Below are 22702 nucleotides of genomic sequence, written 5' to 3' on the forward strand. Positions count from 1 at the left end.
TCATTCATTATTTCTCCTTTCTGATTGGCGACGACTCTTTCTTTCTCACACCGATCGGTCGCGACTTTCTTTCTTCTTTCTTCTTTCTGATTGACTCCCGTTCTTTCTTTCTTATGGCTTGCTACTTTCTTACTTTCTTGCAACACCATCTTTCTTTCTTTCTTTCTTTCTTACGAGGCCATGTTACTTTCTCCTAAAGCGACGCCGGCCCCTTTCCTTCTTTCTTCTTTCTTGTGGCGCCTCTTCTTTCTTTCTTTCTTTCTTTCTTTCTTTCTTTCTTTCTTTCTTTCTTTCTTTCTTTCTTTCTTTCTTTCTTTCTTTCTTTCTTTCTTTCTTTCTTTCTTTCTTTCTTAAGGATTCAATGATTTGAATCCGACTTTCTTTCTTGCTGATCTTGCTAGCTAACTTGCTTTAAACTTGTTAATTTCTTCTAAATTAGTTCACCTTGTAGGCTACTTTCTTCTTTCGAATTTTACACGTGCTTGCTTGCGTGTTTCAGTTTCACCAGCCAGCCTGGTTGCTTCTTCCTTGAACTAGCCGTGAGCCTTTTTTGAATTAGTTCTCCACCTTGCCTTCTTGCTTGCCATTTCATTCGATTCCTTCAATAGTAGCATTCAATTTTGAGGTGTATGGTTGCTTGCTTTCCATTCAATTTCAACCATAAATTTGTTCACCTGCTAACTTGCTTGCTTCTCTAGTTTTTTTTTTTTTTTTTTTTTTTTTGAAAACTCTTCACCATAAATTACATTCACACGCTTACGTGCTTTACCTTTTTAATTAATTACTAGGTACTAGCTTGCTTGCTTTCCTTTTTCAAATCGTAAAAGAGACCAAAAGCACATTTTGTTCTTCTTTCCAATTCCACAATATTTATTTAATTTTTCTTCGAGGTGGTTGCGGAAATCAATTCAGATGCTTTGTTACCTGCTTATCTTCCCTTTATTCGATCCACTTTCTTCTTCCATCACGATTGCTGACTTACTCTGTTCTTCGGTTGCTCTCTAATTCATGTAAGTTGTTAACTATACTGTCCTGTTGATCACAAATTGTGATCAGCCCTTCCTGCTGCTATCTTTCTTCATCGGCGGTAATTACCGCCCAAAAGAAAACCACTGCTCTCCTCTTATGCGTTTTCTTCTGGCCCTGCAGCCAAGGGCTGCTCTCTTACTCCAAAACGACTCTCAAACCGGCACTCACTTTCTTGCTACGAATCAGGTATGAGCCTAGGGCTCTGATACCAATTGTTGGGTTTTGAAGACTTTAATCACACAGAGAAAACTACGTACAAAGAATGTATTTACAAAACCCTAATTTCATTCATGCTAAAACTTACATTATATAGAATAAAATACATACCCACTAACCCACTAACTAATAATTAGGGCCACTAACCCATTAACCCCACTAACTTAATCTTGCTAAACACTTCAACATAAAAAACACATGACTAATTAAAATACTTGACCCATAAAAAACATACTTTTACCGACCCGATTTGACCCGTCAAGATTAATCTAACATGACAAACCGGATTTGTTTTGAAACCGGTTGCTAAACTTAAATAATGGGGAATTTACAAAAATGGCCAAGAATGTTGTTGACTTATCAAATTGGTGATGCGCTTCTCCACAGACGCATGAGATGGCCAATTTGGTAAGTCAACAACATTCTTGGCCATTTTCGTAAATTCCCCTTAAATAATCCAGTTCGGTTTGACTTTATCCAGTTTCAACTGACATGTTATCAAAAACGACTTCAAACTGGTGGATCGGTTCGGTTTTCGAACCGGTTTAACCCAAACCGGTTTCTACATCTGGATCCGGTTTTGTTGTGCACCTCTAACTAGTATCCATGAGTAGATTATGGCAATCATACTTCACTGTCTATTTATATGGTTTGAAAAACACCAACTAATAATCAAGGCTTTCTCAAGAGAATCCAATCCTAAACTGTTGATTACTTACACCATCTTGAATTCCTTGACCAAACTTCAATTTCTCTCTTTCAAATCATTACTTTCTTTCCCTGGGAGCTAGGCACATAGTAATGGCTTTCAACTCAACAAAAGAGTTTTCCGATATTATGCATGAACTCTTAGCTAAGTGTGATATTACAACAGATTTAATGTCTAAGTTGTATACTAAGCTAAGTTCTTTTTACAGATTAGAACTGAAATTAAATCTGGAAGAGGAGTACGGCAAACCAATGTTATGGATTGGGCTGTACATCACTTTGGCATCACTGTGTTGCATCCTTCTAATGTTGGCTGATTTATTACATGGTTTAAGAAGCAGAAAGCTATGGTTTCCCTGTAAATACTTTACTATTAATGGATTTACTCTCACTGTGATAGCTGCTGCAATGAAGTTACCCGTGAATCTTAGTGGTTCCTTGCCTGGTGTTGTGGACCAAGTGGCAAAGCTCGGAAGCATGGCCTTTATGTGCACCATGATGGCTAACTTATTGCCTTGTTTAGCAACCATGGACAACAATGAGCTTTTGACAAACATTACAGCTTTGGGTGTTTTGGTAATCAACTTGGTCGGCAATGTCGTCTTTCAAATACAAACTGGTGCTGTTGGATCTAATGCAGATGCTAAGTATTTTGGTCGAATTCTAAGTAACTTATCTTGGTTGAATTCAATTTATGTGACTTTGTTACTTGTGTTGTTGATAATACATGTATCTTCATCTATAGCAATTCTAAAATCCAAACAGATTATAGAATCGAAATACCAACAAGGTCATGAAACAGCTTCAAAAGACCTTCAACAATCAACTGGAAAATTATTAACCGTTGAGAAGCTACAGCAGCTTGCGAGCAGCTATTGGATCATGGCAGGAAGTGGCAGCCCCCAATTCATCATGGCTTGCTCGGCGACAACCACTACTTCTGGCGTAATATGTGCTTTATCCACCATCTTACACACTTTTACTGTGTCTTGGTTTATTTCTGGTTTGTTGGAAACGGAAAGTGATTCAGATTATAAGTGGTCAATCTCACTAATTCTCATAGTACAATTTGTCGGGGTTGTAGTTGGTACAATTGCACCACTTTCAAGATGTTTTGCAACCTTAAGCTTCAAGGTGTCCATCAAGAGCATTTGGAATCATATTAAGGTCTTTAAAGTAGAGAAATACTGGACTCATAAGTTATATGACTGGAAATATGGTATCATTCCATCCCCATTTCGTAGCTGCAAACGCAAACTCAAGGTGATCATCAAGAATCTAAAAGGCCTAATTCTCATGTTTTCTATAAAAATTCAGGAGGGAGTTGTGGTACTATGCAAGATAATTGCGTTGATCCCCTTTTGCTTTATGATATGTGTCCTGTATTGTTTGCGTTTTTTGAAGTGGTCATTACAGGCCATTTTTCGTTCATGGGAAAAACTGCCTCAGAACTTGGAACAACGCAAATATGTTTTGCAACTTGAAGTTGAAAATGAGCTAGCTGACAGAACCTTGGAAGGTCTTTTGAAAACTTTTAACCGACTGATCCAAAAGAGTGAAAAGAAGCAACCCAAAAGTCTCATGACGCTAATTGAAGAAAATTCCACAGAAGGTTTTCAAGGAGTTAAGATCTTCAACAAGGACGGTCCTCATGTTCAGTGTTCCCCATCCAAAGTAGAATATCGAGATTGCTGGAGCTTACCGGTGGTAACCCTAACAACCATTGCCGTTACTCTTCCTAACATCGAAAAGGAGAAAGTTAAAAGCTTGTTAAAAAGCGTGAGGGAAGGGCTTGAGTACGTCACACTTGTAGAAGAAACCCTCAATGCTACTGATGATCACTATAAAAGTATTCAAAAGGCCTCTAAAGTCTTGTGGGAAGAGGTTGATTTCCGCCACAGATGGTTAGGAATCAAGTTGAAAAAAATTGCTTCTCAAGTGAAAAAAGATGGTGCCCAAGTAGATACAAATCTGCTAATTGTTCAATTGTTCTTGAAGAAAGCTACATCCAAGATCGAGGAAGGGAGGGGAAGGACGGATATTGAAGGCCCGGATGGTTATTCCGAACACATATCTATTTGTGCCTACTCAATGTGCCGTATCACTGAAACAATCATTGATGACACGGAAAGCCACAAGAAGCTATTTGATGAATTATCCTCAAGGATCGCTGACATAATGGCGGCATGTCTCACCAACCTACCCCATGTCATTGCAATGAAATGCCACACTAGTGTGATAGAGAAAAGGGAGGCAAGTGTCCAAGTTGCAACTAAACTGCTAGGTGAGACTAAGCACATAGTCAACACACTTCAAGGCCCCCTTCAAGACAAATGGCATGCTTATTTAAGTATGAATCCAGAAGACTTGGCGTTTATTGACAAATGGCATGCTTATTCAAGTGAACCTTGAATCACATCCGTTCTTCAATTAATGAAGTAAGTTCACTTAGATTTCCCACTAATATTGATTTCCTATTATACATATAAAATTGTATTAACCACTTGTTTATGAACCGGTGTGTGAAGCTACCTTTACTCCTCAAAGCAAATCCGATGGGATCAAGATTGAACTAATAGTTTGGCGAACCAGCGTGTGAACCAGTGTTTGAAGCTACCTTTAGTTTCTAAACTTTGTAACAAGTTATTATAGCGAAGTCCTTTGTTGTAATAACTGGTACCTTTTCCTAGTTTACTTGTAAGATATATGTTGCTTGTTGAATGTATTTGATATTTGGTATGGTTTGAGAAATGATTCGAATATTTTCATATGGATTTGTTGTCTTGGCATATCTCCGTAGGATCTTGGTGTTTGCAAGTTACGTGAGTTAGGAAAGCAAAACAAGTTCTCAAAATACAAACACAAATGTAACATGATTCTTGGTCATTAGGCTATTTTGTTGATATTATAAAGCCACTTTGTTAATAGACTAGACCGAATTAACCTTGGTAGATTTTGTATAATCCTTCATGATCTGTCCATTGAAAATTTTCATTTGGTTAAGAAAGACATCATTTCCACTAAATAGATAGCAATTAATTTCTCTTCATTTGTATACTCGGTATAAATTTATTCGATATAGGAAGTGTTTATATAGTAATGATGAAGTTCAATAGCATAGCTGCAAACACTCGTATGACCTGCAAGAATGATGCTGATCTATTGTAAGAGAATCTCTCATACCGAATCGAAAATATTCACTTTTCTCGACTGGTTCTGCATGCGGGACAGCCTCAGGCTCAGCCACCTCTTCACATAAGATTGCTTATTCAAACTGCTTATATAATTATTTTTGAGAACATTTACCTCCTGCATTGTTGGTTCAGACCTTGGCACAACTCACGTATAAAAGAAAATAATAGACAAAAGGTTTGCTGCTTTTGTATGGTAAAGAAAAATAGTATACGAAGGAAACAGAAAAGTTGGTTATTTTATTGAACAGCTCAATATAGCCTTATATAGGCTTACATGCAACGTATTGGAATTGATTCGAATATATTAACAGAATGCTTGAGAATTGTTCTTGAATTGAATTGGTAATTTGAATGTTACATACATCGTTTGTATATATACATGAGGGGTTTTATGAATAACCGCCCCAACTTAGGATATAGAACAATTATAGAAAACATAACATAACCTGAATTATATCGATATTAAACTTATAATAAGATCTAGCTTAAAACTAATATTTGTCTAATACCCTCCCGTAAGCTAGATCAAAGTGACTGCGGAGTCTTTGCTAAGTGTGTGAATCACAGATCTGCAACTGATTCTTCAGACGTGTAATAACTTTAAGCTGCAGCGCCTTGGTGAGCACATCTGCAATCTGATTTCCAGTTCAGCAGAAACGTACTTCTACATCGTTGTTCTTGATCAGATCTCGGATGAAGTGATACTTGATCCTTATATGTTTACTATTGCCATGAAATACGGGATCCTTAGCCAAGCATATTGTTGATTTGTTATTATAGTGAATTACCATCGGGCCTTCGGTTCCTTCTTGAAGTTCATCCAGGATTCCTTTGAGCCAAAGTGCCTGACAACCAGCCATGGAAAGGCCAATGTACTCAGCTTCCGTCGAAGATAAAGCTACAACCTTTTGTTTCTTTGATTGCCATGCTATATTCCTGTTCCCAACTGAAACACATATCCAGATGTGCTTTTGCTATCATCAACATTCCCTGCATAATCACTATCACTGAAACCAGTTAGTGTTCTCTTGCCTCCTTTTGAGTATACAAGCCCTTGACTTAGAGTTCCCTTTATGTATCTCAGTATCCTCTTTCCAGCTTCCCAGTGACTTCGCTTGGGTTGCTCCATGAATTGACTTATTTTGTTTACCGCGAACATTATGTCCGGTCTGGTATTGGTCAAGTACATAAGACTTCCAACTAATCACTACTCTCCTGTATAGATTAGAATCTACTTCATCATCCGAATCTTGTTTGGATAGACGCAAACCATATTCCATTGGAGTTGAAATGGTTGTACAGTTCGTCATGTTAAATTTATTTAACAAACCCCTTGCATATTGTTGTTGTGAGAGGATGATGTTCCCATTGTTGAATGAGACTTCCATTCCAAGGAAATAGTGTAAGGTTCCCATATCGGTCATTTCAAATTCTGTTTTCATTGATTCCTTGAAAGACTTGAGACTAGACAACGAATCACTTGCTATAATGATATCGTCCACGTATAGGCAAATGATTATTCTCTCATCCTTGGATATTTTGGTGAACAGGGTATGTTCATAAACACACTTTTTAAAACCATGAGTTGTAAAATATCCTTCTATTCTACTATACCACGCCCTTGGGGCTTGTTTTAAGCCGTATAGTGCTTTTTTTAGTTTGCACACTTTCCTTTCTTTTCCCTTTATGACATATCCTTCCGGCTGTTCGATGAAAACATGTTCTTTTAGGTTCCCATTTAAAAATGCCGTCTTTACGTCCATTTGGTGCAAGTACCATCCATGATGTGCTGCCAATGCTAGTACGAGTCGAACTGTATCAAACCTGATTACTGGAGCAAAGACATCTTGATAGTCTATTCCGTATTTGTATTTCTGATTGTAACCTTTCACTACCAACCTTGCTTTGTGCTTGCTTATTCCCCCATGCTCATCATACTTCGTCTTGTATATCCATTTTACACCAATTGGTGTTTGATTCTTTGGCGGATCCACTAATTCCCAAGTATGGTTTTTTTATTATTGATTCCATCTCTTTGTCCATGGCTTCTTGCCATTTGGTTTCTTTGCATGCCTCCACATATGTCGTTGGACCAATGTCCGCATATAAAACAAAATTCACCACACTACTCGAGTTACCTTGATTTCTGTTATAAAGTTCCTCAACCTATGCTTCTGTGAGTGGCGTTGAGTCTTGATACACCTCAGCCAGCCACTGACCTAGTTCTTATAACTTCGTTTTCGGATGAAGATGAAGAGTCAGCATCTTCATAGTTATTTGCCTCCTCGCTATCTCCTGCATCTTCATTATTATTCTCATGGGTCTCGGCTTCTATGTTACTTGACTGATTTTCGTTTGCATCGCTTGAAACTGGCATTTCATTTCTACTTTGATCCTCTACTGCAATGCTTTGATCATGTTGGTGCACTTGTGTCTGTACTTTGTCTGTATTCGGTCTGTATGTAAACGATGTCCTAAGTCTGTAAATTGACTAAGTCAACCATCCTCCGGATTGACTTGGTCAAACAGTTAGAAAGATAAATGTCTGTCTCGAAGGATAACCTCGAAGGATAATGTTGATCCTTCGAGGTGCTCGAAAGATATGGTTCGACCATGGTTCGACCATTAGACCTCGAAGGATGATCCTTCGAGGTCAATGCTGATCTTTCGAGCTTGCTGTCATCGATAGATGATCCTTCGGACCATCTATCGGATCCTTCGGACAGGACCTGCTGTGTATGGGTATATATACCCATGCAGTGTAGTGTGAAAGGGAGAGATGCACACATAGAGAGTTGAGAGCATTCTGCTGGAAACACACACACACTTGAGAGTTTACATCTTTGGTTTTGTAAACATTGTGCTTGTAACCGTAAACCTTCATACGTATTAATACAGTGGTGTTAATCGGTGAAATCTTGTGTGCTTGTTTCTCTACTTGCTTCATCCCGGTTTGCCTACTAGCTTGGATTCCGCACTTGCTAGTGGGTTAGTATAACAAGGTTTAGGTTTGTTCTCGATCCTCCGAGAAAAGGGACCTACAAGTGGTATCAGAGCCTCGCTCTTTACCTTGTTTAAAACCGGTTTGTTCGAGTTCTTTGGTGTGTTTGGACACTTGGTTTAGCACTCGTTTTTGGTAGTTTCCTTGCATTTTGAAACTGAAAAACGGATACTAAACCTATCGGGAGTGTTCGGGGTCGGTTTGGGTAACATAAAAATCGTTTTTGTGAAACTTTGAACTTTCCGGCCATACTTCCGGTTTGTCTCCGGTGACTGAACTTGAGGATAAGGTTGCCTATTTTGGTAAAATTTTTGAAAGTCAAATTGTTTGGTGAAAAGTTGGTGGCAGAACATCCTTTCTGCCGAAAGTTGGTACACCAACCTGTCACTTTTCTCACCAACCCATCAGTACTTTTGTCAGTGTGTCAGCAGTCGAAAGATAACTTTCGAGCTCGAAGGATCATCCTTCGATCAAGGAGATTCGAAAGATACATCCTTCGAACATCCTTCGAAGTCAGTGTGTTATCCTTCGAGTCAAGGAATCTTTTCGATAGATACATCCTTCGAGTTACTGTTCATTACGAAAGATAAGGATCCTTCGTGTTGGGTGAATCTTTCAAGGTTATCTTTCGAGATTATTGTTCGAGCCATCAACAGTGATCCTTCGAACACTGTTGATTCTTCGAACAGTTGTCATCTTTCGAAGCCTGTGTTCGAAACATAAGGAGAATCTTTCGAAATCATCCTTCGAAAGATAAGGACCCTTCGTATAGTCAATCCTTCGAAGTCAATCCTTCGAAGTCTTTGTTCGAAACTCAACAAGGATCTTTCGAACCTTGTTGATCATTCGAACAAGTATTGATCTTTCGAACAGGTTGTATCCTTCAGTTCATATCTGTTTTACACTTTAACAGTTTGTGGTGTGTAGGTTTGGTATATATATAATTGATCAAAATGAGTTGCACAAGTCCTTGGGATTGGAGTACGGATCCACAACCAGATCTGAAACAGATGTCGATGGCTGAATATATGACGAGTGCCATTCCAAAACAACAACAATCAATAAGTTCATGTCAATGGGCTTTGGTATCCAATCAAAGTCAAAGTCTTCAGAATCTTCTGATTAGTGAAAGTGAAACAGGCAGTAACAATCGTCCACCAAAGCTGAACCACATGAACGATTTTCCGTCATGGAAAGGCCGCTTTCACACATATGTTCAAGGACAAAGCACCGATCTTTGGATGTGTTTTGTCAATGCATTCAATGAAAGTCTTGAAAGTAGAGCATCCACTTCAGAAGGTTACGCCAACATGCTTGAAAATGACAAGAAGGCTTATGAATTGGAGAAAAAGGCCTATGCCATACTTACTCAAGCACTCAACAAAGACATCTACCATCAGTTTTCATATTGCAAGACCACGAAAGCATTGTGGGATGCCTTAGTTGCTAGAGGAGAAGGCAATGCAGCTGCTCGAAAATCTCGGCATGATTTGTTGAAGAAAGAGTTTGAATCCTTTCAGTTTTTGGAAAACGAGACTCTGAATGATATGACCACACGTTTCTATCATTTGATTAGTGAAATGTGTGCTTATGGGGTGGCAGCTACTCAACAAGACATGGTGAATAGGTTTGCTGACGCCCTACCCCCAAAATGGAGTTCGTTTATTGAGTTGTTGAAGCATACTAAAGCTCTAGATGAAATCAACATCTACGAGTTCATTCAGAAGCTGGAACATAAAAATGATGAAGAAATTAGAAAAGCAAGGCGTGCTCCAGCTCCTCAGAATACAGAAATGTATCTTCCAGGATTCGATGCTTTGGCAAGATCCGCTGCAGCTCAGCAACAGCAACCTAAGCTGCAGACTGCATTTGTGTCCAATACAAGTTCAAGTTCCTTTCCATTTCCTCAATCAACAGCTGCTCCACCACAACCTCAATTCGATCCGAGGTCCTATATTCCTGTTCCAACACAGCCACAACCACAACCTCAACAACAACAACAGCAAGCTCACTATACAAGCAATCCTCAACCTCAATCCCAAAGTCATCACACGATCCGAGTCGACAACTCAAATCTTTCACACCTTAGCATTGAAGTTGCTAAGGAACATATGGAAATTATCAACACCATGGTCAGTGCTTACTGTGGTTTGGTAGCTGGTCAGCTTGGAAACATCAACATGACCAATGAAGATTATGATCAGATCGACAAGGAAGAAATGGAGTTGATGGATATTAAATGGGCTTTTGCTAGTGCGGTTAGAAGGGCAAAAGATTTCATGGCACGAACTGGAAGAACTTCGTTGGAAGGAAAGAAAAACACGAAGTATGGGTTTGATATTAATGCCGTCACGTGCTTTAACTGTGGCGAGAAAGGGCACTTTAAACGTGAGTGCACTCGACCAACAAAACACGGCAATCACAACCCGTTCAGAAACCAGACTAATGTGAATGCCCAACAAGAAAACCGTGAACGGAGGATGGTGGCAGTGAATAACAATCAGGGACAGCCTGGAGCTACCAATCACAATCGGGCTTTGGCTGTTCAAGCTGATGAAGGATGTGACTGGTCAGTGCAGTTTGGTGAAGGTGATCAAGGAAGTGGAACTGCATTGTATGCTAAGGTCATCGAGCAGGTTCATAAAGAAGAATCTTCTGGGAGCGATGACAGTTCTGGTTATTCGGGCAGTTCGGATGAAGAAGGCTCTGTTTCTGGGGATAACCACTCAGAGCCTGATGAGGAGGAAGAAGGTGAAGATATTCAGGATCTTCTGAATGAAGCTGATGAGCTTAAATGTCAGAAATCAATTCTGATTAGGAAGGCTGCTGCTACATCAACGGAAATGGAAAAGCTATTTTCTGAAGATGGAGCTTTTTCTTTTCAAACTGCCTTTATGGCAAATGGTTCAGCCTCTACTAGTCAGGTAACTTCTGAACCTCCTGCTCCTAGTGTTTGTAAATCATGTGCAGATATGAAGCTTGAATCAGAAAAGCTTCATAGTCATAATCAGAATTTGGTTATTGAACTGTCAAAATGCCAAGAGGCAAACATGGCTTTAACCCGGAATGAAAAAGAATTTAAATCTGTAATAGAAACATTAAAGAAAAATGTGTCCGAGGTTAACAAAGTAGTTTACCACAAACAAGTAAGTATAAATGAATACATTAACCTTGTGGAAGAAACTAAGAAGCAATTAGCCATTGCCCAATGCAAGCATGATGCGATCAAACAGAAATTGGATAGTTATTCTAACTCCCGATTTGTGCTTGATCACATCATAGACGTTCAACAACTGAAAGGTAACGTGAAAGGTGTAGGGTATAAGGCGTGTCCACCCCCTTTGATGGACAACTATACCAAGATGCCCGATGAAGAGGACATGCCTCGGTATGAACCCAGTGTGCCTTTGAACTTTGAGGAATTTTCTACTGGCCTAGGGTTCAAACCGGACAGTTCTTCAAACACAGCCCCTAAGGAACAAGAAACTTCACCATCCATGAAACAAAGTCCTCCAATTATCGAGGACTATGAGACATCGGATGATGAATCAGAAGTGGCTGTAAGTGATCAGGATAAATCACTTAGCAAGATGAAAGGAGTAGATATTCCACGAGAGAATCACATCCTTTGTGATCCTGATACTCCTGAGGCTTCATCTGTTGAGAAGCAAGTGATTGATCCTGTCAAGGTTGATAAGACAAGTGTGTCTACTGTTAAAAGCAGTAATGTGTTGTACACTTTGGTTGGAGATAATAAAATCTACTCAGATCATGTTTTTCCAATTAAAAATGTAAATAAATCTTTGATTGACAAAGTCTTTGAAGACAATACAAACAAATTTTTGGGAAAAACACTGCCGGGAATTGTGGTAACACAATGTGATCCAATTCCTAAGGCTGAGATTAGGAAACAGTTTGGCAATCAAAAATCTCCAACCACTCAACAACCGACTGCTTCTAAGGGTAAACAACAACAACGAGCTCCAAAGCCAAAGGCTAAGGTTGAATCAAAAGGAGCTCGTTACATGAAGAAAGGAAAAGATGTTAAATTTGTAGCATCAAAGGGTACAGATAAAATTGAGACTTTTGAAAACAAATCAAACACTGATTTTGTACAACAAGTCAAAATTTTGAAACGTAACAGTGATAACAATTACACCCAACATACAAACGGGTGTGATGAAAGAGCAAGTACCTCAGGTTCTACAGGTTCAACATCTGGTAGTCAATCAAGTTCTCCTAAGTCTGTTGAAAGGAGAACTTGTTTCAAATGTGGAGAAATTGGGCACATTATCAGAAATTGCCCAAATGCTCCAAAGAAGAAATTTGTTGAGAAAACTCCACCTGAAACAGTTCACCCTCAACGTCGGTCAGTTTCACCTAAACAAGATAAACGAACTGTAAAAGAACAAGAAACTAAACAACGACGTAAGAACATAAAAACTGTTGAAAAAGCTTTAAAATCTGAAGTTAAAACAGTACAAAAGGAACCAAGTGTGTCACAACCTGGAAAACCAGAATCTTCAAAAACTGGTAGGCACAGACAAACTTGGTTACCTAAGTCGGGTGACAATTCAGGGGGAGCAGTTGTTCTTGAAAACCATCAAGAGATAGAGCTTACGTATCGTGATGCCAAGGGACGACCCAAGACCACTAAGGCTTGGGTCCCCATTCTCAACTGATGTGTTTATTTGACATGTGCAGGATGTTCTAGGAGGAACTATTAATAGTCATTGGATTGTTGATAGTGGAGCATCCAGGCACATGACTGGCGACTTACGGCTCCTGTATGACGTGAGAAATATTAGAGGAGGATATGTTGCTTTTGCGGGTGATAAAGGAGGGTACATCACTGGAGAAGGAAGTATCTCCAATGGTATCGTGTGCTTTGATAAGATCAATTATGTGAAACAAATTGATCACAATCTTCTCAGTGTGTCGCAAATCTGCGATAAAAAGTTCTCAGTGATTTTTGATGATGCTGGCTGCTATGTGCTGAAACCTGGATTCAGAATTCCACAAGAATGGATTCTCTTATCGGCTCCGAGAGTTAATGATCTTTATATTCTCGACATGAGCCAGGCGATTACAACATCTGCACAAGTCACTTGCTTTGTCTCAAAAGCCACAGAAAAGGAGTCTATATCTTGGCACAGAAGAATGGGACACATTCACTTGAGAAAAATGAACCATTTGGTGAAAAATAATCTTGTGAATGGTGTGCCCGTAAGAAGTTTTCATCTACAAGATATCTGTGTCTCGTGCCAAAAGGGGAAGCAAACAAAGAAGTCTCACCCCTTGAAGAAAATCAACACTGTTAGCATGCCTCTCGAACGTCTTCATATGGACCTTTTTGGACCTATGAAGCACAAGACAACGTTTGGTGATGCTTATTGTTTAGTAGTTACTGATGACTACTCTAGATTTTCTTGGGTATCTTTTATGGCACACAAGAGTGAAACTCCTGGCATCCTCAAGGATCTTCTTACAATGTTGGAGAATCTCTATACGTTGAAAGTGAAAAGGATCCGAAGTGACAATGGAACTGAATTCAAGAATCAAGTTATGGATGAGTTTTGTACTTCTAAAGGCATTCTTCATGAGTACAGTTCTCGTTATACTCCACAACAAAATGGTGTCGCTGAGAGGAAGAATCGAACTATTATTGAAACTGCAAGAACAATGTTAGTAGAGTCGGAACTCCCTATTCAATTCTGGGGAGAGGCTGTATCGGCTGCTTGCTACACGTTGAACAGAGTTCTTACAGTTAAGAGACATGGCAAAACTTGTTTCGAACTCCTTCAGAGAAGGAAACCGGATCTTTCTTACCTTGAACCGTTTGGTGCTCCGTGTACTATGATTGAGCCAGATGGAAAGTTTGGTGCAAGAGCTATCGAGGGTTTCTTCCTTGGATATGCTACTCCGAATTTTCGTGTTTGGAATCTAGCTACCAAAAAGATTGAGCTATGGAGCGAAGTTAGGGTTCAAAGGTACACGAGTCCTGTTAGGGCTCCGGGTGATCCGTGGATGTTCGATTATGATGGGCTATTTGACTCCTTCAATCTGCCAACCTTTAACGAAGAATCAGCAGCTGCTCGGATGTTGTTGGAAAGTGATAACGCTGCTGTCTCGCCATTGGTTAGACCTATTGTTGTTGACCCTCAAGTGTCTTCGTCAGTCAACAATATGGTACAAAATGAGGTTTATGAAGATGCTGCTGACTATAATGACTCTTCTGAAGATGATGAATATCATGATGCAGCCGAAGGATCTTCAGCCCCAGCTGCTCCTGTTCAAGGTGCTTCTGTAGATACACCTCATACGCAGAATGTAGATACTGCTGAAGGGAATGCATCCACTTCTACCCACATTCCAGGTGTAGAGCTGGTTGTTGATCTTAATTTGAATAATTTGGGTATCAATGCTCATGTACCGGATAATCCTGAAATGAGGATTCACGATACCCATCCTCAGCAGAATATCATAGGAGATGTCCATCGCGGTGTGCAGACGCGTAATCAGCTGAGAAACAACCGGAATGCTGGTTTGTATTCAGCTATAAGAGAATCTGGTCAACAGAATGACTGGTCCTTCGCGTGTTACGTGTCACAAGAAGAACCAAAGTCGTGGAAAGAAGCATTGAAAGATAGTGCTTGGGTTGAAGCCATGCAGGAAGAACTACAGCAATTTCACAAGCTGGGTGTTTGGAAGCTTGTTGAAAAACCTGAAAACTACAAGAAGATTGGCACTCGATGGGTCTTCAAATGCAAGAAAGACGACCGTGGAGTGGTTATTCGGAACAAAGCTCGTTTAGTCGTTCAAGGTTTTCGTCAGATAGAAGGGATCGACTACAACGAAGTCTATGCACCAGTTGCACGTCTGGAAGCTATTCGGATCTTTTTGGCTTATGCCTCATTCAAAGGATTCAAGGTTTACCAGATGGACGTCAAAAGTGCATTTCTACACGGTGTGGTTGAAGAAGAGGTATATGTCGAACAGCCTCCAGGTTTTGAAGATCCTGTCCATCCCGATCGGGTTTGGTTGCTAAACAAAGCTCTATATGGTCTTCATCAAGCGCCACGAGCTTGGTATGCAACCTTATCTACATATCTGCTGGAGAACGGTTTTCGAAGAGGTCTTATCGATTGTACTCTCTTCATCAAAGAACAAGATGGAGATCTTCTTCTGGTACAGGTATATGTTGATGATATTATTTTTGGTTCTACTAATGATGTTTTGTGTAGGAATTTCGAGCGCATCATGCAGGATAAGTTCGAGATGAGTGCTATGGGGGAAATGAATTTCTTTTTGGGACTACAAGTGCAACAAACGGAGTCTGGGATATTCATCCATCAGACTAAATATGTTGGAGACATCTTGAGCCGGTTCCAGATGTCCGATGCAACGCCCATTGGTACCCCACTGCCAACTAATCACGGAATAACTCCTGACTTGAAGGGTGAACCTGTTAGCCCTTCATACTATCGCGCGATGATTGGATCTCTTATGTACCTCACAGCATCAAGGCCAGATATAATGTACCCAACGTGCCTGCTTGCCAGATATCAAGTTAACCCGAAGGCCTCACATCTTGCAGCTGTCAAAAGGATTTTTCGTTATTTGAAGGCTTATCCAGACACCGGTCTGTGGTATCCTAGGGATAATAACTTTGACTTGGTCGCCTTCAGTGATTCTGATTTTGGCGGATGTAAAATCGACGGCAAATCCACAACGGCTGGATGTCAGTTTTTAGGAAATCGCCTAGTCACATGGCAGTGCAAGAAGCAGACGTGTGTAGCTACATCAACATGCGAAGCTGAATACATTGCTGCCTCAAGTTGTTGTTCACAAGTTCTCTGGATCCAACAACAATTGCGGGACTACGGTTTTGAATTCCTAACTACTCCTATTTACGTTGATAATTCTGCTGCTTTAGATATCACTAAAAATCCTGTGCAGCATTCAAAGACCAAACACATCGAAATCAAATATCACTTCATACGTGATTGCTTTGAGAAAAGGCTAATCGATGTTGTTAAGGTCCACACCGATGACCAACGTGCCGACTTATTTACCAAAGCTTTTGACAAATCTAGATTTGACTTCTTATTATTGGTAAATGGCATTAAGGTCAAGCAAGAGTAAACCAACATCGGAAAATCATTTTTGTAAATATCTTTGTGTGTTTTTAAATTTATCTTAGTTTATTGATTTTAGGGGGAGTAAATCCAAAAATCAGAAAATACAAAAACATCGAAAAATTTCAAAAACACAAAAACAATAGAAAATCAAAAATGAGTTTCCTGGCGAGCAAAAGAGAAAATGATAGTACATCAGTGGTCTATCCAACCTCTTTAAACCTTAAATGCAAAACGATAAGCAGCTCTATATAAGATGTATCGGTAGGCTCACAATCATTTTAAAGTGTGCAGGGTGATATAAATCTTAATCGACTGAAGACCAGGTGGGAACCATTCATTGGCATATGGTCTTAGTACCGAAATTTCGTTTGATAGATTGCCGAGGTTCTGAGATATTCGGTCTTTATGCTGCTTATCATCTGGGTATCATGGTTGTATCTTTTACCGAAAAAAAAACTACGGGGACGCAAGTCTAGATCTTCCATGATACTATACATACGTGTACATATTACATACTGCATTCGACCTCAATAAGTGATAAACAATCACATGTCCAAATAAATAAGTGATAAAATATCACATTTATCCGGGTGTCAAGTTCGTCTCTCTGCTGTACGGAAGTACTGACCTGTTCACGGACTTGCACCTGTGCCCTCATGCATACGAAAATCAAGTTCCTCATCAATAAGTGATTATATCACAAAGGACTTGTTTTCAATTCAAAATAAGTGAGTATCTCACATTTTATACGGTCAAACAGATGATAATCGGTATACTCACCGGTAAGATGAACTCTCGTGCATACCTTGATACGGGAATGTGTCGTGATGTGGATGAACACCGGTCGGTAAGTATAAATCATACATTAACGTATCCTCTAAACATGATTACATCTGATAAGTTGAGTTTAAGTGGACAACAATACCGATAATTGTTATAGGATGCTTATCTTAATGTTAACTAACTGAACAACAAGAGTGTTTTGGCATGACCGTACACTGATATGATTCTCTTACCCTCGAAACTCGCAAAAAGAATGTCTGTATATATATTTATTTACTGCTTAACTTTTATTGTTTTCTTTTAAAACAGTTTCGTCGTTTGGTGCATATCAGCACGACATTAGCGGTGATGTCGTTTGATAACACTCAAAGGATTTTAAATTGTTGTCTTTTACTTTCAAAAATACCAAAAAGATTTTAGGTGTGTTTTAATATAAACTTTATAAAAGCCAAAAAGATTTTATTTCTGTTTTATTTTCGATCGTACGATGTTGGAGCTCAAGTCTTCGTTGCCTAAAACCTGACTGAAAACCAAACTGACTAAATCTTCATAAACGGTCGAAATTTGCATGGTTTTGAAAGTTAAAGACTTAAATTGACAAATTTATTAAACTTTCAAACTGTCGGACGGTGTTTGATTGTGACATGGTCATTCGTGTGTCATTTGCTTATACTATGTTCCAAGCAGTTGTTCTCATTACGCGTTTAGATTTCTTGCATGTGCAGATTCTAAAGGCTAGGAGAACATGGTCGATGACAAGCTTTGGAATGAAGACACGACGAGAAGGCGCTCAACTGATGAAGATGATCGAGTAGCCGCTGACCATCCTCAACACCACAAGGATCTCACTTCATAAAGATAAAGTCCATTCACGAGCATAACTCAAGGGGGAGCTTATGTTAAGGGGGAGTTTGTCAACACACTTCCTACATGATACGGGTAGTTTGTTGATACACTCTCTGCTTTCAAGGCGTGAAGACTTTGAAGATCCTACGACATTGAAGACTTGAAAGGACATCAGAGTTTTTGATAACTCGAAGACCAAAGACCGTCGAAGTTCAAGACGAGGCTTCAACCATAGAAGATAAAGACAAAGCTACAGCCAAGGGGGAGTTTGTTGGTGCACTTGTGTCTGTACTTTGTCTGTATTCGGTCTGTATTCGGTCTGTATGTAAACGATGTCCTAAGTCTGTAAATTGACTAAGTCAACCATCCTCCGGATTGACTTGGTCAAACAGTTAGAAAGATAAATGTCTGTCTCGAAGGATAACCTCGAAGGATAATGTTGATCCTTCGAGGTGCTCGAAAGATATGGTTCGACCATGGTTCGACCATTAGACCTCGAAGGATGATCCTTCGAGGTCAATGCTGATCTTTCGAGCTTGCTGTCATCGATAGATGATCCTTCGGACCATCTATCGGATCCTTCGGACAGGACCTGCTGTGTATGGGTATATATACCCATGCAGTGTAGTGTGAAAGGGAGAGATGCACACATAGAGAGTTGAGAGCATTCTGCTGGAAACACACACACACTTGAGAGTTTACATCTTTGGTTTTGTAAACATTGTGCTTGTAACCGTAAACCTTCATACGTATTAATACAGTGGTGTTAATCGGTGAAATCTTGTGTGCTTGTTTCTCTACTTGCTTCATCCCGGTTTGCCTACTAGCTTGGATTCCGCACTTGCTAGTGGGTTAGTATAACAAGGTTTAGGTTTGTTCTCGATCCTCCGAGAAAAGGGACCTACAGATCATTATCACTAGCATTAGTTATTTCTATCCAAGACCTTCCATCACTTCCTTTAGTAGTTGCCCAATGTTGATTCTCACTGAAAATCACATCTCTACTTAGGATCATCTTGTTTGTTATTGGATTGTATAGTTTATATGCTTTGCTATTTTCACTATATCCAACGAAGATAACCTGCTTGGTTTTATCATCTAACTTGGAACGATTTTGTTTGGGAACATGTACACAGGCAATACAACCAAACACTCAGAGATGATCTACATTTGGCTTTCTTCCACTCCATACTTCCTGTGGTGTTAATTTAGGCACACTTTTAGTGGTTGCTCGATTCAGCAAGTAAGTAGCACAGGCCACTGCTTCGGCCCAATAAGTATTCGGTAGTTCCTTCATTTTCAACATACTCCTGCTTAATTCCATAAGAGTTCTGTTTTTCCTTTCGGCTACTCCGTTTTGCTGAGGAGTATAACTTGTTGTGAGTGGATGAAATATTCCATTTTCCTTGAGAAAATTTTGAAATTCGTGTCCACAATACTCTCCTCCTCTATCTGTTCTTATGCCTTTTATATTGTGATCCACTTGGTTTTCCACTAGCTGTTTGAAAGTCTTGAAATAACTCAATGCTTCGGATTTGAACTTCAGAAAATATACCCACGTCTTTCTCGCGAAATCATCTATAAATGTAATGAAGTACTTGCAACCTCCAATGGATTGTGTTCTCATGGGTCCATGTATGTTGGAATGAAGAAGCTGTAAAGGTCTATTTGCTCGCCATGTTTCCTTCTTCGAGAACGGTTTCCTAGCATGTTTACCAAAAATACACCCTTCACATGTATGCTGTGATTTCGTAATTTTCGGCAGCCCACTTACTGTCTCGTTCACTCCCATATCATGCAATGTTTCAAAGTTCAAGTGTCCATATCTCTGATGCCATAAGGTTGAAGTATCTTGTGTTGTCATATTACATACTTTAGGAATTATATCATGTTTCAGATTCAACGGGAACATTTTGTTCCCTGTCATCTTAAGAGTTCCGATGCAACAACCGAATGGATCGTTAATAATGCATCCTTTATCATTAAACCTCACATCATAACCCTTTTGCACTAGTTGTCCAACACTTAATAGATTGTGTTTTAATCCCACCACATAAAATACATTTGGAATCCGCTTCTCATGTCCCTTAATTCTGATATCCACAGCCTAAAACTTCTAACCGTTTATCATCTCCGGTTCTTACTTCCCGTCTTTCCAATTCATTCAGATTTATAAATAAATTTCTGTCGCCCGTCGTGTGATTACTGCATCCACTATCCAGGTACCAGCAATCATTCTTAACCACTTCTTCTACATTAAAAATCATGAACATAGTGTCATCATTTTCGTCTTCAGCATCATCTTTATGCAGAAGAACATTATTTGACCGATCGCTATCTTCTCGCTTGTTGCAAAACCTTGCCGTATGCCCTAACTTTTGGCAATTATAACATCGGATCATGCCGTTAAACTTACCTTTTCCTTTCCCTCGTCCCCTTCCAGAATTATCGGTCCTAAATTGTCTGGATCTATCATAGTTATTGCCTTGAACTTGGAAAGCCTGTTCTACTGATGCATCATCATACTATTTTAGCCTTAATTCGTGGGATTGAAGAATACCTAGAAACTCCTCCATGGAGTTGTATTTAAATCTTTTGATTCTTCAATGGCAACTACAACTGATTCGTATTTCCTAGTCAAACTTCTGAGAATTTTCTCAATTACACGTTGTTCTTCTATTCGTTCTTCATTCAGGCGTAACTGATTAACTATTATTCTAGTGCGATTGACATAATCTTCTATGGTTTCACTTTCATTCATTCTTAAATTATCGAATTCACATCTTAGGGTTTGAAGCCTTACCGTTTTTACCCTATTCTCACCCCTGTAGGCTTTGTGCAGAACTTCCCACGCGTCTTTAGATGTTTTGCATGTTGGAATACGTTCAAACACCGTTTCATTCACTACCTGAAAATTCTGTTCATTCTCTGGTGCTCCGGAAGCAACTGCTGTATAACCTTCTTCCACAATTGTCCACAAATCTTGTGATTCTAGTAAGACTTTCATCTGTATGTGCCAATGGTAGTAATTCTGTCCCAGTAATTTGGGAATCTGGGTTTGAATTCCACCATTTGTTGTCATGATTTTTGATGTCTTTTGTAATCGTATGATTCGAAGTCTGATGATGATGATTTTGTGAATTGTTGAAATTGATTGCGGATCGGTGGCTCTGATACCGCTTTATTGGAATTGATTCGAATATATTAACAGAATGCTTGAGAATTGTTCTTGAATTGAATTGGTAATTTGAATGTTACATACATCGTTTGTATATATACATGAGGGGTTTTATGAATAACCACCCCAACTTAGGATATAGAACAATAATAGAAAACATAACATAACCTGAATTATATCGATATTAAACTTATAATAAGATCAAGCTTAAAACTAATATTTGTCTAATACAACGTACACTCCAGACTCTTTCAAATCATTCGAATAGACAATGATGTTCAATGGAAGAATCTTGCATGGTATGCGTACGAAGGATGCAGGCAGTTTGAATTGATTTAGGGGGTTTGCGATTGTTTGTTGCTGGGATCGCAATGGGACAGGTTTTATAGGAACCATCGGGTTTTATCGGATAACTAGCATCGGCTATCGGGTATACTGCGGGTTTCCGGACTTCGGGTAAACCAGTTAATTAAAAAAATTACCCATTGGGTACCAAAATCCGCCGGGTATCTATCGGGTAACTAGTAATAAATTACATTTAGCATTATCACTATAAAAATATATCAAATAACTACGACGTATACAAATAGATAAATGACAAAAATCGTGTATGGTAAGCTAATTTTTGTTAACTGTCAGCATGAGAAAGAAACTCAAAATCCATAAGATATATAATCAATCGGACTGGACGGTTGGGAATTTGGGCTTTCAGGTGACTTTTCAGTTGCCTTAATAAAAATGGATGCATCACCAAATCCCAAACTCATCCTAAACCCACGAAAAAGCTAAAAGCTAATCCAAACTACCCGTTTACCGGACCCCAACTTTGCCCCAAATGTATCAGGATTCAGGTTCGATTTTCATCCCTAGTTTGTTGATCATATGGTTTAACTTTAATTATCTAATTCTGTACTATAAGACGTATATAAGGAAAATTAAAAAAAAAGTAACTTTACATGATTCTAAAAGTTTTTTGTAATTGTAACACCCCGAAAACGGGTTTGGTAATCAAACCCCGTTAATACTAAAAGACGGGTAAAGTACCGTTAGGGGTAAAAGTAACCCGGTGAATATTAGGATTTTTTTAACAAATAAACCTGATATTAAATAAAAGCTGAATGAAAGCTTTTGCAGAAATAAAGTTTATAGAAGGCCCGAGTTAACGAGACTTAAAATAAACTTAGTCATAGATTCCCCTAATCCACTAATTTAACTAGGGATGTTTAACCTAGTATATAAGTGGGGAATATTGTTAGAAATAAGTAGGTTGTGCCCTACTTAATTAACTAACCAAATAAGAGGGGCCAAAATGGAGACTTAAGTTATAAAAAGAAAACTTAAACATAAAAACACACATTTTAGTGTGTTCTGGATGTTCTGTTCGTCGACCAGAAGCTCCCCAGGAGCCAAAACCCTAAGTTTCCAATAAACCATCAAATTGAAGGTCCAAATGGAGTCTAAATTCACAATTGAACATGGATTAATGATCTCCCAAGCTAGGGGATCATAAGGTATGCAAAATCTTGATGTTTGGTGAAGTTGTAAAAATTGGATAATCATCCTAATCGCGAATTAGGCATGGATTAGAGAAGCTATGGCTAGATTA

The 22702-nt window shown here is 39.1% G+C and overlaps 1 protein-coding gene across 1 annotated transcript; it reads left to right on the plus strand.

Moving 5' to 3' along the window:
- Positions 1–1882: 1882 nt before the first annotated feature.
- On the plus strand, positions 1883–4704 carry LOC110893840. The gene is made up of 2 exons (XM_022140987.2): positions 1883–4391; positions 4482–4704. The coding sequence occupies exon 1, from the start codon at positions 2047–2049 to the stop codon at positions 4363–4365; it is 2319 nt and encodes a 772-aa protein (XP_021996679.1). The 5' UTR covers positions 1883–2046; the 3' UTR covers positions 4366–4391; positions 4482–4704.
- The last annotated feature ends 17998 nt before the right edge of the window (positions 4705–22702 follow it).

This window comes from Helianthus annuus, chromosome 12 (genome assembly GCF_002127325.2).
Source record: "Helianthus annuus cultivar XRQ/B chromosome 12, HanXRQr2.0-SUNRISE, whole genome shotgun sequence".
NCBI classification, from domain to species: Eukaryota; Viridiplantae; Streptophyta; class Magnoliopsida; order Asterales; family Asteraceae; genus Helianthus; species Helianthus annuus.

Coding starts and splice junctions, on each gene's coding strand:
- LOC110893840 (XM_022140987.2), top strand. CDS start 2,047: ATGGCTTTCAACTCAACAAAAGAGTTTTCCGATATTATGCATGAACTC.